Source organism: Phaethon aethereus, assembly GCF_964289735.1.
Source record: "Phaethon aethereus genome assembly, chromosome: 2".
Classification (NCBI taxonomy): Eukaryota; Metazoa; Chordata; class Aves; order Phaethontiformes; family Phaethontidae; genus Phaethon; species Phaethon aethereus.
In genome coordinates, this window is record NC_138582.1 from 149,779,073 (window position 1) to 149,794,318 (window position 15,246).

General features: G+C 37.5%; 1 protein-coding gene across 1 annotated transcript in view; it reads left to right on the top strand.

Annotated features, from left to right (window-relative positions):
* Positions 1-15,246, top strand: part of MALRD1 (MAM and LDL receptor class A domain containing 1) — a 298,997-nt gene that overhangs the window by 25,146 nt on the left and 258,605 nt on the right. The window contains exons 7-9 of the mRNA XM_081996518.1: positions 2,765-3,009; positions 8,883-8,975; positions 10,746-10,953. Coding sequence (XP_081852644.1) covers positions 2,765-3,009; positions 8,883-8,975; positions 10,746-10,953 — 546 coding nt within the window. The remainder of the gene's footprint in view (positions 1-2,764; positions 3,010-8,882; positions 8,976-10,745; positions 10,954-15,246) is intronic.

Genomic DNA, 15,246 nt, shown 5'->3' on the forward strand with positions numbered 1-15,246 from the left:
TCAGTCTTCACCGGCAAATGTTCAACACCACCTAAGTCGCAGAAGGCAAAGGAAAGGACTGGGAGAATGAAGAACCACCCACTGTAGGAGAAGATTAGGTTCAAGACCATCTAAGGAACCTGAATGTGCACAGGTCCACAGGACCTCGTGACATGCATCTGCGGGTCCTGAGGGAACTGGTGGAGGAAGTTGCTAAACCACTATCCATTACATTTAAGAAGGGTGTCAGTCTGGTGAAGCTCCCACTGACTGGAAAAGGGGAAACAAAACCCCCATTTTTAAAAAGGCAAAAAAGGAGGACCAGGGAAACTACAGGCCACTCAGTCTCACCTCTGTGCCTAGCAAGATTATGGAGCCGATCCTCCTGGAAACTATGCTAAAGTACATGGAAAATAAGGATGTGACTGGTGAAAGCCAATGTGGCTTCACTAAGGACTGACAATCATGCCTGACAAATTTGCCGGCCTTTTTGCGACGGGGTTACAGTGTTGGTGGATAAGGGAAGAGCGACTGACGTCTTCTACCCGGATTTTTGCAAAGCATTTGACACTGGCCTGCAAGACATCTCATCTCTAAATAAGACAAAAATGGATCTGACAGGTGGACCACTCAGTGGATAAGGAATTGGTGGATGGTCGCACTCAAAGACTTGTGGTCAATGGCTCGATATTCAAGTAGAGACCAGTGACAAGTGGTGTTCCTCAGAGGTTGGTATTGGGACCAGCACTGTTTAACATCTCTGTTGGCAACATGGACAGTGGGACTGAGCGTACCCTTAGCAAGTTTGCCACTGGCACCAAGCTGTGTGGTGCAGTCGACACATTAGAGGGAAGGGATGCCATCCAGAGGGACCTGGCTTGAGAGGTGGGCCCATGCAAACCTCATGAAGTTCAACAAGGCCAAGTGCAGGGTCCTGGGTTGGGGTAATCCCAAGCACAAATACAGGCTGAGTGGAGAATGGACTGAGAGCAGTCCTGCCCAGAAAGGACTTGGGGGTGTTGGTTGATGAGAAGCTCAGCATAATCTGGCAATGTGACTGCAGCCCAGAAAGCCAACCATATCCTGGGCTGCTTCAAAAGAACTGTGGCCAGCAGGTTGAGGGAGGTGATTCTGCCCCCCTACTCTGCTCTCGTGAGACCCAACCTGGAGTACTGTGTCCAGCTCTGGAGTCCTCAGCATAAGTAAGGCATGGACCTGTTGGAGTGGGTCTGGAGGAGGACCACAAAAATGATCAGAGGGATGGAACACCTCTCCTATGAAGACAGGCTGAGACAGTTGGGGTTGTTCAGCATGGAGAAGAGAAGGCTCTGGGGAGACATTACAGCAGCCTTCCAGTACCTGAAGGGGGCCTACAAGAAAGCTGGAGAAGGACTTTTTACAAGGGCATGTAGTGATAGGACAAGGGGTAATGGCTTTAAACTGAAGGAGGGTAAATTTGAATTAGATACAAGAAAGAAATTCTTCACTATGAGGGTGGTGAGACAGTGGAACAGGTTGCCCATAGAGGTGGTAGATGCCCCACCCCTGGAAACATTCAAGGCCAGGGTGGACGGGTCTTTGAGCAACCTGGTCTAGTGGAAGGTGCCCCTGCCCATGGCAGGGGGTTTGGAACTAGATGATCTTTAAGGTGCCTTCCAACCCAAAGCATTCTGTGATTCTATATTCTACAGTCCTATGATTCTATGATATTTCTCTTCTGCACAAGGCAGTAGCCACAGAAGTGTAGATGTTTTGTTCATCTTTGTCAAACAATGCTGGGTTAAATCTATGTTTCCTTATATCAAGGTTAGCCGCTGTAGTATGAAATTACAAACCTAAGTCCAATGAAATTGCCACAATGTATTTCAGTGTAAAATGTTGCATAATGCAAAGAGTAAACTGGCAACAAAAGGAAAAGAGTGTGGTCCCTTATAGAAATGAAATGTTTTCCTTATGAAATGGCACTTTATCTCTTCAGCTTGAAATAAGTTGTGTAACACATGCATTTGAGATAAGTTGTATTTAGAGACATGAACACAGAAACAGTGGACTTAAGACCTTTAATCAGTTCTTGTTTAATATTTTAATAGCTGCTTCAGAAGGCAGCAAAATATTCAGTGACTCAGGAGGGAGGAAAAAAAGACTGGATATATTTGATAAAAAGTATTTAGCCTTTTTATTTCTGACCAATAAAAGACACTGTTGAGGGGATGGAGTATTCTTTCAGATCTCTGTAGGAATGCTTTTATAAGGGGCAGTAGGGCAAGAAGAGCACAAATTGCTTTTCTGCTTCAGATGTAAAGACAATACGCTTCCAACATTTTGTTGCAGAAATTCTGGCTGAGAAGTAAAGACGTTGATTACACAGTAGAGATGCTACTATGCTACTGCCTCCTGTAGCAGTAAGGCAGAATGCACCCCCTGACCCTTTTTTTTTAATTTTGAAGAGTCTACAAAAGTATTACTGTAAAAAACATATTTTCTGGAAACCATAATGGAAGAAAGAAAAAAGTACAATTTCCAAATATATTTGTGATTAGGTATTGAATGGCTGTAAATGTAAGGAGGCAGAGCTGAATGTGGGACTGCTTACAGCTTTTAACATGCAAAGTAACAACTTTGAGATACTATCAACTGACGTAATTCTTGGTTGCTGGTGCTATCTGTGAGTCAAAAAAAGATATATATCTATCTTTTTAATAGGAAACACTTAGAAGACATGCAAGTCACATCATCAGCATGATAATCAGATTCCATTGTCGTGGAGATGGGTCCACAGTTTAATTACGGGAAAACAGTCCTTATTTTCATAGACTGATAAAAAAATACATGTTTTGTGAAAAAGTGCACTTTTTTTTTTTTTATTTTTTAGGCCATTTTGGGTGGTTGGAAGCTAATGACAATGCATTATACAAAAGTGCTTATCTTAACAGTTCCATGTGTCATTGCTCCAGCAAGAATTGCCGTTTTCAGTTTCATTACTCCATGGCAGGCAGCAGCATTCTCAAGGTGGTACTGTTTATTAATCAGGTAAGAAGAAACATGCATTCATTTTCAAAGGGTAAAGATAAGGCAGGTCAGGTGTTAGCAGCCAAAATGCAAGGAAGTATGCCTGCTAGCACATGCCTGCCTCCTGAGTTAGTTTGTGTAAAGCAACCTTGGTATTGTTCCACTGATCTATGCAACTGTAAAACCTGGGTATTTGCCATCTCAGCTATACACTAATTTAATTGGTGAATGTTCTGCAGTAGGACTTCAAGGACAAACCCCAGCTGTTACAGAATTAAATAATTTGAGGATTTCAGGGGAAAAATCTATAGTAACAGCTTTGCTAGCCTTCTTACACTTCTAGAAATGGGAAAATAAGTGCTTTTCTCTACAGAGACACAGGAACGGAAAGTTGCTGTCTCAGGATGTCTGGAAAGCTCTTGCTTAGCCACCTGATTTGCTTTGCCCATGTTTTAGAGCAGTAATTTTCCTATTCCTCTACCTATTAGTAGATAAAATAGCCATGTCAAACAGAAGCACAAATGTCAGTTGAGCAATGATTACTATTTCCACCTTTCTTACCTCCCTTGCCTTGTGGAGCCTTTCTGCTGTCAGGTTTCCTTTTGAAAGTCTTGTTTAATAACTTAATATTGATGCTATTGTACTGTTAGTTAATGAGAGCAAAAGCAGTACAGCTGGTATCATTAAGTTAATGTCTCTCATATCTTGATGTTGTAGTTGAATAATTTTCGCCCAATAATACAAGTATTTAAAAAGACAGATCTGCTTCATTCACAAAGATAAGATGAAAAAAACCCTGAGGTGTAACACTACCAAGGGATCTAAATATAAGAACAGGTAATGGAAACACCTTATTTCTTTCCCACTGTGTCTTCAAGTATTCAGGAAAGCAACTCCAGGTTCTTGCTCATTTTTCATTTATAAAAGGGAATAGTTGTATTTTTCTATGACCCATTACTGTATCAGGGAATCGTAACATAACCAGTGTTCTGGTCAGAATGCACGGAGATGTGTGCCATAGTACTTGCCAATAAATTCCCAGGCATGATGCCCATGGCAATCTTCAGACAGAACAGGAATACCAATTCCTATGTTTCACCTAAGTAGTATCAAAGGATCCAATTTAAGAGTTCTCTTTCACTGAAAATAGAGCAAATCACGTGACCCAAAAACATGAGAAAACTTATATTTGAGTTCCCATAGAACTGGGAGCCTAAATTGAATTAATTGTTAATCAGTTCCTTACATATGTATTAGAAGAATGTTTTTGGCAGTTATTACATCAATCTACCCTGTTTCTACAGCTTCTCATAGCCCTTTGATGTTTTAATTACTGAATTTCTCCTTCAGTCAGAAATGTATTTATTGTGCATAAACTTATTTAAAGCTGGTATGAGTTACTCATACTGCAAAATTTGCCAGAAAAACCGTCAGAAACTTAAGCTTCTGCTACTAACTTCAAAAGCAAAACCCTACAGAATTCTTAAACTGAAATGAAGGGAGGGGTAGCTTTTACACATTTTACTACTGAATCATTACATTTTTTATGAAAAACAAATGAAGCTTCAAAACTAACCAAATACTGAGAGACAGAAGCAAGAGCCAAGTGTGGGTTCTGACCCTGAAAGACAACAGAACTGCTATCCTGGAGGCTGTCATTCAAAATTAACTCTCAATTGCTTTTTTTTTTTACTATTTTTATTGATCAGAACAACTTCTCTCTGAATAACTCTTGTTATATCCCTGTACCAACAGGCCTGATGCAAGTGGAGAGTGGATTACATTTAATGTACAGTTCTCAGTACAGTTGTTAGAGGACAAGCACCTCAGATGTTTCAAAAGTATCCATAGCGTTCCTCACCCTTTCAACAGAGAGGCCAAAGTTGAGTGAATGTGTTTTCTAATGTAGCTATTATGACATCAGTTGGAAGACAGGGAATTTAAATTGCTCTTGCGTACAAAGAAGGATAGGGAAAATGGACTCTTTCTGTCAACAGTAACGTGTTGTTGACTTATATTTAACTTGCAGTCCATGATAATCTGCAGAACTTTTCCTGTTTTATTGCTGGCTGAGCAGAGTTGCTCTTCATTCAATACTACTGCATTTGATAATTTGATTTTTCTTTCCTAACTGTGATTCATATGTATTTGTGTTATTGGTTTGAAATGGGTTTTTGTATAATGAGATGATTTTGAATTCTAATTATGTCCTTCAGAGTGCTTGTAATTCCTCCTAATTTAGTGTTATCCACATTTAAAAAAAAAATATTTTTCATCTTACTATCCAAACAGTTAGACAGCACTGTAATTATGTCAGGCCATAGAACAGACCTATGCAGAGCCCTATTATAATTTTCTTTTGGTTTGATAGAAAACTATTGATAGCTCCTCTAAGGTTGCACTCCCATTTGAACGCCCATTTTTGTACTCATTTACAGTAATTCCGTCTGCACCAAATGTCCTCAATTTGCTTAAAGAATTTCCTATGAGATTATGTTAAAAGTCTTAATAAAGTAATTTCTACATTTTCAAGTCTGTTTACAATGAAAAAAAAAATATTACACTGGCTGAATGTGACTTGCTCCTTATCAGAAGCAGCCAATGTAGATTTCTCCATTTCCAATTCTCTAGCCACTTGCAAGATTATTGTTAAAAATTCTTACGAAGTTGAATAAGAAATGTCTTATGAGTTGCCAGCTTTCAGATGATTGGCTATAACTGCATAATCTGTATTTTTCCCTTAACTGTAATATATATCCTTTGTTCTCCCAGTTCTCTAGTTTCCCACACATTTTCCTCAGATTCTCAGAGTTAGTTGTTGATAGTAAAATATTCCTTCCATTATGTAGTCTTTACCTAAAGCTTCCCGATTCCCTTCCAGTTTCAGTACTTCTGGCTTACACATATTTGTAATATTATTCTTCTATTCTGGTCCATGTTTGCATTTGGCAATATTAACTGTCTTACTAACATAAAATACTAACAGTATTAACTGTCTATTAACTGTCTGATAAATTTTAAACTTTTCTGTGAAAACTGAAACCAAAGAAGATAATGCTGACTTCACTGTATCATTTGCCATTTATTCCTTGTTCATTCCTCCCATTAAGTAATGGGCCTACACATTTTCCTTTTTATCTTCTTGATCTTTACATCTTCTGTGGCTTACAAAACAGATGGAAATTAAACAATAAAAGATAATTTCAACTGATGTTCATATGTACTAGAATATTTGTACCCTACTGCACTAAAATTTCTGTAAGTGTTCAGCAACACTTGCAAAAACCATGCTAGTATACTCCTCTGCAGAAGTTAAAGGTGATCCATTAATCATTGTGGGGGAATAAATAAGCATTTGTTCCAAATTACTCTCTGAAATGAGAGAAGCAGGGGCAAAATGATGAGCGCAGTTGCAAAGCAGTGAATGTATCTGTAAAGAAATGTCAACAATAAAAAAAAAGTTGTATTTTAGAAATAGAGTTGATAAGAAAAAGTCATGATTGTCTCTTCCATCCTTCAAATCTGAGTAGCGTTACCTCAGAAAAAAACATTGCAGGAAAAAGAAACAATTCTTGCCCATTTTAGCTTCACAAAAAATTGTTCATAGATAGTAATATATCACAATAAGGAGACTAGGATGAAGGTATTTTGAGCAACTACTCCCCTGCATAACCAAAATAAATTTTGAGGGAAAGTACTGGAAAAGCAATACATTCAACATTTTAAAATAAGGCTGGAGATGCAAGGAATGTACTAGAGGGGTTAACCCATTTGTACCAAAGATGTGGAGGAATCTGACAAGCGGGAGAAAACACTGTGAGGTAGGGAAATAATATCATTTGCTTATTAGAGCTGTATAAAATCAGAGGGTAATGTCTGTTGCATGGAGCAATAGCCAGTTTAAAAAGTTGTTGCATCTGAGGTGATTTACAGCTTTCAGTGTAAAAAATAGCCCTAGAAGGTCTGGAAACTGGCACATGCGCAGAAAACTCAAGTTTACTGTTACAAGCTGTTTTTATTAAAATAAATTTGGGAGAAAGATGGTCATGGGGATGGGTATCTAACATGTTAATTGAATGTGAACAAAATTATAGTATCCAGAGGCATTCAATCAAATAAACAGCAAATATAGAGTGTTCCCGCAAGGTATACAAATGTGTTTGGAGGGTTCATATATGTACATGTGGGGGAATACATTAACTAAAATATTTCTAAAAGCAGACACTTAACCGCAGGCTATGGTTGTAACCTGCCATGCAGTACGGTTCCTAGCACATCATCCTTTGCTGTGTCATATATGTGGCTATTGTAGGCTAATAATATTAATAGATTTTCTTTGGAAGCTCAATTATTTAGCAAAATGAAGCAAGTTTTATTGCAGAATGAAATGTCCTCAACATTGAAAGACTTTTGCTGAATATCTCTCACATGAACAAGTTGACAAATATTTATATCCTATACTGACGTAGAAACTCACCACCGACTTTTATTTCTGAAATCAAGTACGTCATGTGGTTCATCCAAATTTGTTCTCTTATGTCATTTAACGTTTGAAATTAGGGTATTGGCTTGGCCTTGTCTTGCAGTTTTCCAAAACTGATCTTAGAACACATATTCAATAGAGATTTAGTCTTCCAGCTTTGTTAATGTGTCATAACAGTTGAAGCCTTGGTAGGAAAAAAGCATAAGTAACTGGCTACTTGTCACAAATCATATCAGTGTTGTTCTGCCAGCTCAGACCGCTCGGTCTATCAAGCAGTAGACAGCATCTTCATCCTCTTTTTTATACTGCAAGACAGGAAAAAAAGATAACTGTCCTTGTCTATAGTATTGATAACATTTCGCATACCTATCATATCCTGGTTTATTAATCTTCTGTAAACTGTTTTTTTATCTTTTCAATTTCTCTCCATACAAGAGATTTACCATTTTTCTTATCCTGCTGCACATCTTTTTTCTTTCTGAACCACCTCTAAATCAGTAACATCCTTTGTGGAAAAGGTATGACCAGTACTTTGTGTAGTATCCTAAAAGGGGTCTCTCTATTGATACTTGTAACGGTAGGTCTGTTTGTATGTATAGCCTATATTAACTTTTCCTTTATTTTTTCCTGTCTCTGTTTTTGCTCTATTTTGGAGATGATTCTTGAAAAGGTTTTATTCAGGGATATGAAGTTCACATTGCTACATTTCTTTTCTTTATACTGGCCTCAGCATGTTCCAGTTAGGATCATGACCAGAAGCAGAATGAGCATGAGCTGTTTTTGTCAGATTATTGAATCAAAATGGCTTGGAGTGCTTGAATAACGGGAGCCTTACCATACTTGGCACTCTTGTTGTTATCCTGAGGAAGTGGAGTGAAAATGGGGATTGAGGTAAACCAGAACATGACTAAGACTTGTTAGGTAGTACTCTCTCTGCTTGATTTACAGATTTAAAAAAAAAAAAATGTTTTTATCACAGTTGATTGGGTAATTTTGTCAGACCCCAAATTCAGTTCTAAGAAAACTAAATCTAATTATAAAACAACATAATATAAGCAGTTATTTATGAAAATAAAACTAATGTAGAGAGCACCATGGAAACATATTGTTAAATTCATCAATAACATGGCTTGATATACATATTAATTCACTTTAATTCTACCAAGCCAACTCCTGATAATTTTATTATTAGCCTGTTTAATCACAGTAAACATCTCTTGTTTCTCCTCTCCCTCACAGAGTTCAGTGCAAAGATTGCAAATGAATATGTGAAGCTCTGTTTCCTCACCTAGAGCAACTTTGTATACGGTCGTTTGGCTACGATATGAAAAGATTGAGGACAAAAGATGGCCTTGATAATTTATAAAGGAACAAAAATTAGCTTTATAACATCAAATTCTACATTTTACAGGAGGAACATGTCTTGTGGGAAACCAACAACACAACTAAGAAGGAATGGGTCAAAGTGGATATACAGCTACCAACAGAGCTAGAAAAATTAAAGGTATGAATGAAAAATGCACATGCTCAATTTTTGAAGATGTCTTACCTTATTGTTTTAATGCTTCTAGGAAACATAAAAATTTGTTAAAATTATATGTATCCTGAAGGTCTTGCTGTTCTTCATTGCTTCAATGTGAGTAAAGCTCTGATTATAACTCAATAAAACATCTACACAAACATCATGTGTTGAAGCTGATGGTCTTTAATAATATGCAAGAAAATGAATACAAATATCACCATATTTTAGTTAATCATCTGAGCCCATCTCAGGTGTTACCAACTTATTTAAATATAAATGCTATATTATCTAAAAATAAATAAACAAAATGCTGCTAAGGTTGTATGTGTGTATGTAGAAAGCCAAAACAACTCATTCTTGCACAAAACCGGCAAGGACCTCTTGTGCTTGGGGAAGGAAAGATACTATCTTTAATTATGTGACTATGTAGTGTTTTCAGCATAGCATTCTGCTGTTTGAACTGGTAGAGAGTGGAGAGTATTAGAAGGCTTTTGTCATTTTGAAGACATTGCCTCTAGTGGAAAATGATGACATATATAATTCTTATTTCTTAGAAAAAAAAATGTTTCTTGAGAAACTAATTCCAAACTAATTCCCAGGCTTCAGGGAGCGTGTTAGACCCTTCTGCTTATGTCCCAAATCACATCTGCTCTAGTTTCTTTCTGTTTTGTCAGACACTCTTGTCCAGCTTTCCTTTCACTGTGCTTTCTGTCTCTTGCACATGACTACTTTCTGAGATTCATGCTTTGGTCATGTCCCAGCCTCTCAAAACCCGCAACTCCATTTTTGATTTGTGCCTCCAACTCCTGCCGTTGTGTCTCAATGCTTTCTTTCATTGAAATCTTCATCTCTCTGATGAATTCAAGCTGGCTTCCTCTTGCTTGCTGCTTTAGCTCAGGTGAAAGAAACTTGGAGAGCGCAAGTGGGATAATCTCCTTGCTTTGAGACCCAGAAGAGCTGGGCTCCACAGTGGCCAGGAGCAAGAGATACCCTTCTGAATCTTCATTGCTCTAAATCAGCTTGTCTAAAACCTGGTCAGCACAAAGGAACTCTGTCAGAGAGAGAAATGCTCCTTGAATCTTTATGTCTATGCCGATGGCAGTAAAAGGAGCAGGGCCAGGGCACAGGCCCAAGACCGGCATGTGGCAATCCATATAATTAAAACATTAGCGTGGTCCCTAGCAAGTTTTTGACCCAAGCAAATTTGTCATCTCCCAGACAGTGCCTGGAAGAGTTCAAAGGTTACCAAAAGGCAGGGACCAATCCCACTGCATAGACTGGATGCCACCATTTTATTTTCAGTGATGAAACAGGTATCAGTTGTTAAGCCATGCTGTTGCAATTGGCGTCCGAGGCCAGTCTCTAGCCCATTTTATTCACCTGTGAGTGCATCTGCAAAATCAGGTTCTGAAGTGACGTAAGAGCAGAAGATGGCATCTTTCGGATATTACATTTCAGGTCACTCTCCTAAAGCACAGGGGCATTGCAAAGTTTTAGTCAAATGGTTATGAGATTAGGATTTTTTTTTTTCCTTAAAATAAGCTTTTACTTAACTTCATTCTTGGAATTTGTCAAAACATTTTAGCTGAAAATTTTCAGAAATTTCAGCTTCTGGTTTGAAATTTGTCCTGGTTTTGTAATGAAAAGTATGCAGTGCTTTTTACACACACAAAATTACTGTTTTATGTAAATAAGATTCAGTTTCTCTCAGTGTCTGTTAATGCAAATATTTTTAATTGTAAAAATCTACAGCTTATGTTTAAAGGCACACTCCAGAGCAGGGCAGGTTTCATCTGTCTGAATAGCATCCAGCTCTTGGACACTACACCATCAGAACCGGCAGGTCTCTGCTCTCTAGAAGAATTCACCTGCACTGATGGGCAACCCACAGAGCCGGGATCAGCCTGTGACTCTCACCCAGATTGTTCTGACGGCAGCGATGAGGATCCAGCAGCCTGCTGTAAGTGAATTGCATTGCTTTAGAAGGACACTGTGCTGGGGAGTATTGTGAAACCTAAACAGGTCTATCGCGCAAATGGATAGAAAACTTATTTATTATTCATATGGCTTCTTTTCCCCAGAATATTTCAAGATGTACAAGTTAGTGACAATATCCATAGCATTTTCTGTCATGTATTTTTCTTCTTCCTATTGTATTCTATTTCTCTGTCTGCCCTCAACAATATGTTCTGGATCCAGATACTGGAAGATATCTATAATAATTCTGAAACATTTTAGATCTCCCTGTGAAAGTAACTTTAGAGACCCTATCACTTCTAAAATGAATATTATACAGTGTACATCTATATGTATGTTTGCCTGTGGTAGTAACACTTAAATGTGTGTTGCAGATGAAAACTGTGCACATATTTAAGATATTGGTGATGATATATATTTCTGCTGTGAGGCAAATTAAAATTACGTGTGTCACTCAAGATAACAGGATGAAGAACGTTGATAATGTTTTATTTTCTTTTTTTTTGAGAAAACTTTAGGAACTATTTGTCACTGAGAGTTTTTTTTTAACTGAACCTTTAATCTTTTCAATTACTTAAATAACCATGCAGGAGCCATCTCTGAAACAAGTAATATGTGCAAATGTTGAAATAACATTTTAAATAGGAAGGTTTATACTGTTTTATCTCTGGACGGATTCTAAGCCAACACTAAAGTCTGCAGGGGCTCCCTCTGTGAAATCTGTTTTTCTTTTCTACAGGACTTGACCCTATGGTGCTAGCTCTGTGTGTTTGCTGGTAGGAGTGCAGAGAGTCCTCTCATGCTCTTTAGGAGGTGGAATGGAATGAAAGTGAATAGTACTTTATAAATTTGACTTTATTTCTCAGTGATTTAGTGTTCCCACTTCAGTAACAATATGAGAGAATTGTGGTGAATAATGACTGGGAATACAGAAGAATAATTTTAAGGTTTAAAAAGAGGATGAAAAATAATTGTCCCAGTTGAAGGGTAGCTGTTAATAGTACTACACAAAGTGAAAAAAAAAAGATAACTCTAAACACTTACAGGCAATTATATTTTTCATGCAATGCATTACGTTTTCTTATTTTATTTTTACCCCTGTGCCTCAGACACCGGACATTGGCATTGGGTAACTAAAAGATTAACAAATAATCTACATATAGTCAGTATTTTAAAGTTAAAGAAAGGTCAGTGGGACTCACTCTTGCAAATATTGTTTCCATCATGCTCATGTGGATAGGCCAGAAAAAATGGAGAGTGGGCAGAAGAAAGAAGAGAAGTCAGAATGCCCTTGGGGTCTCAACACTGTCCTTTGTGGTGTTATAAATGATTTAGTCCCAAACAGGATTCCAATTCAAATTTACAATTTATTAAGCGAATAGAGGCAAGCAAACAGCACTGGGTGCTCCAGGAGTCTCTGCTCCACCAAGACACACGCGGTTCAGTTCCTGTTCCTGGTTTATATCCTGTCCGTTAATACATATTCATGAACAGGCGTGTCTTCTTCGGCGCATGCCCTCTTCTCCTTCTAGAATCTTCTCGACTCTTCCTCAGCGTGATCCTGTTCGCCAATACATATTCATGAATAGGCGTGTCTTCTAATACATATTAATGAACAGGCGTGTCTTCTTCAGTGCATGCCCTCTTCTCCTGCTAGAGTCTTCTCGAATCTTCCTCGGCGTGCCCCCAGGATGACCCCAAACCTTATGCATGCACTTTCTTTACACAATACTATGCGGTCAGTGGTCAAACTGGTTTGAGCTGATATACCAGCAAAGTAGTTTAACTTTCTCCTGTAAAATACCCCTTTTTATGGTGCAGGAGAAATCCATGAAAGTACAGAAGATTACACTTCATCACACGAATCAGATAAACATATTTCACAGTGGCATCTCCAGAATTAGGGTGAGGCAAGGACTGATGGGAGGCCCAGCCAGTGCAAAACCCTCTTTGATAGCTCTGCCTAGTGCTCCACTGTCTGCTGCTGCCTCTGTGGTTAGCTTTGGTTTACCGCGTGGCACTGATTCTCCACTAGCTCGTAGTGTATTTCAGTTGAAAGAAAATATCACACTCCGTTGAACCTAAGACATAGGGATCATATGCTTCACTCTCTGTGGAGCCATTTGCAGTTTGAAGATGTATCATTTTGTTGGAGCAATGCACAAAAGTGTACTCATCTGCTCAAAAAAGGGTGAAAAAAGGTGCTTTTCTAAACCATAAGTAACCCATAGCAGTTGCGTGTTGCTCTGAATGCTGGATGAGAAGAAAGAAAATAAAAAAAATAGCCATCTTTAAAATAACAATACAGTTTTTAAAGTTGGCCCATTTTAATGGCTAATATTGTCTTGGATACTTCACACACACCTTTTCAGGAAAAAGGACCCTAAGGGTGGAATTTAGCTCTTCAGCAGTTTGGCTGGCTTCAAAAATTCATCTTTCTGACACTTTCTGCAGTCTTGAACAAAAGGGACCTAAAGGAAAAATCATCCTTTATTTCTGTCCTTTGTTCTTTTCCTCCCATTAAGTACATTTTCCACATGATCTTGAAATTTTCCTCCGTGATATTTAGAATGCACTACATTTATTCATATTAATTTTCAGTAAAAAATCCTGATACAATAATGCATATTTTAACCTATATTCTTTTAGGTATTTTAGCATCCTCAGTAGTTTCCTTTGATGAAGTATTGTCATGTACTGAAAGAACTGATAGATCTCCATACTGAACAAAAAAAAAGGCAGACAGCTCTTACTTAGCAATATGAAGGATTTCCCTCTTTTTTGAGGATTTTCTTTGCTTCGTTGTAATGGGGAAGGAAAAATAATGTTTCTTGTTGCTCATGTTAAGTTGGCATGAATAGTCTTATAATAACACAATTTATTACAAGAACAAATACATGTATGTTTTACAATGTTTCTTAAACTTTCTATTTAATCTCTGCCCATTTATATAGATATATATTTAAGTATATGAGACTTAAAAGTCCCCAAAAATTAGGAACTTGTCTAGGAAACACTTATGCACTTAAGTAACCACTTTATTTGAATAGCTTTGTTGAAATAATGAATCTAATGAAGTGACAAATAATGAAATTCATGTTTTTAGTTTTAAATTCTAAATTTCTATTGTGTCTTATTTGACACCACTTATTTAAGATCACTTCTAAATTTCTTATTTAACCAGGAGAAAAAAATGTTGCCCAAACATATCTTCTTGAATTTCAAGGAATCAGTGAAGCTTACTAAAGCCATAAAATACACTGGAAATATTTTTCAATTAATATGAACCTTTTTTCCCACATGTTTTTCATATCATTCAACACCATGAATGTTCTTCCTACCTTTATAATTGTGTTCAGACTTGAATAAAGTTTGAAAAAATGACTGGGAAAAATAACTTGATTTGGAATTGTGTCTTTTTTGTGTGTGCATGTCTTTTTTTTTTTCCCTTCTATAGATTATGTTTATACTTTTCTTTCTAAACATATGGTGCTAGAAAGAATTGTACTAGTGGCTACCAATGTAAGAAATTACGATTTCACAAGACTTCTCTCTTAGCTGTTGACCATCAAGGGCAGTGATGGGCTCTGTCTGTTCACAGCCTTGCTGCTTCGCCAATTCTTTTGGTATACAATTTCCAAATGTAGCTTCAACAGCCAGCTTTTCGCTATGAGCCAAGGAAAAACCCTGAGACTGGTATTGAGCCACATCAAATAACAAGAGATCTGGTGTCATCAGCACATGAAAGATGTTCTTCATATTGTGATAACAACTCTTCTTATGGTCCTAAGTACCTCTAGTTAAAAGAAAATAATAATTAAACAAAAATTTAAAAATCCCATGCTAAATACCTTATTAACCTGTAGAATAATAATCATTAGTACCATATTGATTTCTCTTTCATATTTAAACCATTATTTTAACCTTGCCTTGGCATTTTCCTTCCAGGAACAGATTTTTCAGGTTGCTTGGTATATAGCAGAGTAAGTTCTTGGTGTCTACATGGTCATTTATTGATGTCTTTTTGGATATTGCTATGGAGCCACTGAAGTCAGCTTCTTATGCAGAAGACCTTTTGCAGGGTTTAGGGAGGCCTGAGGAAAGAGATGTTTAAGCAAAGAATGTTTGCTTTTTTGTGTCACATTGGTTAGCTAAGGAAAGCACAATGCCTAGACAGTCTTAATTACCGTACAGCATAACAGCTTAGTCTTGGATATCAATTTGCATATTCTATCTTAATGTATTAGGAATTGAAGTCTGATTAACAAGGTACCTT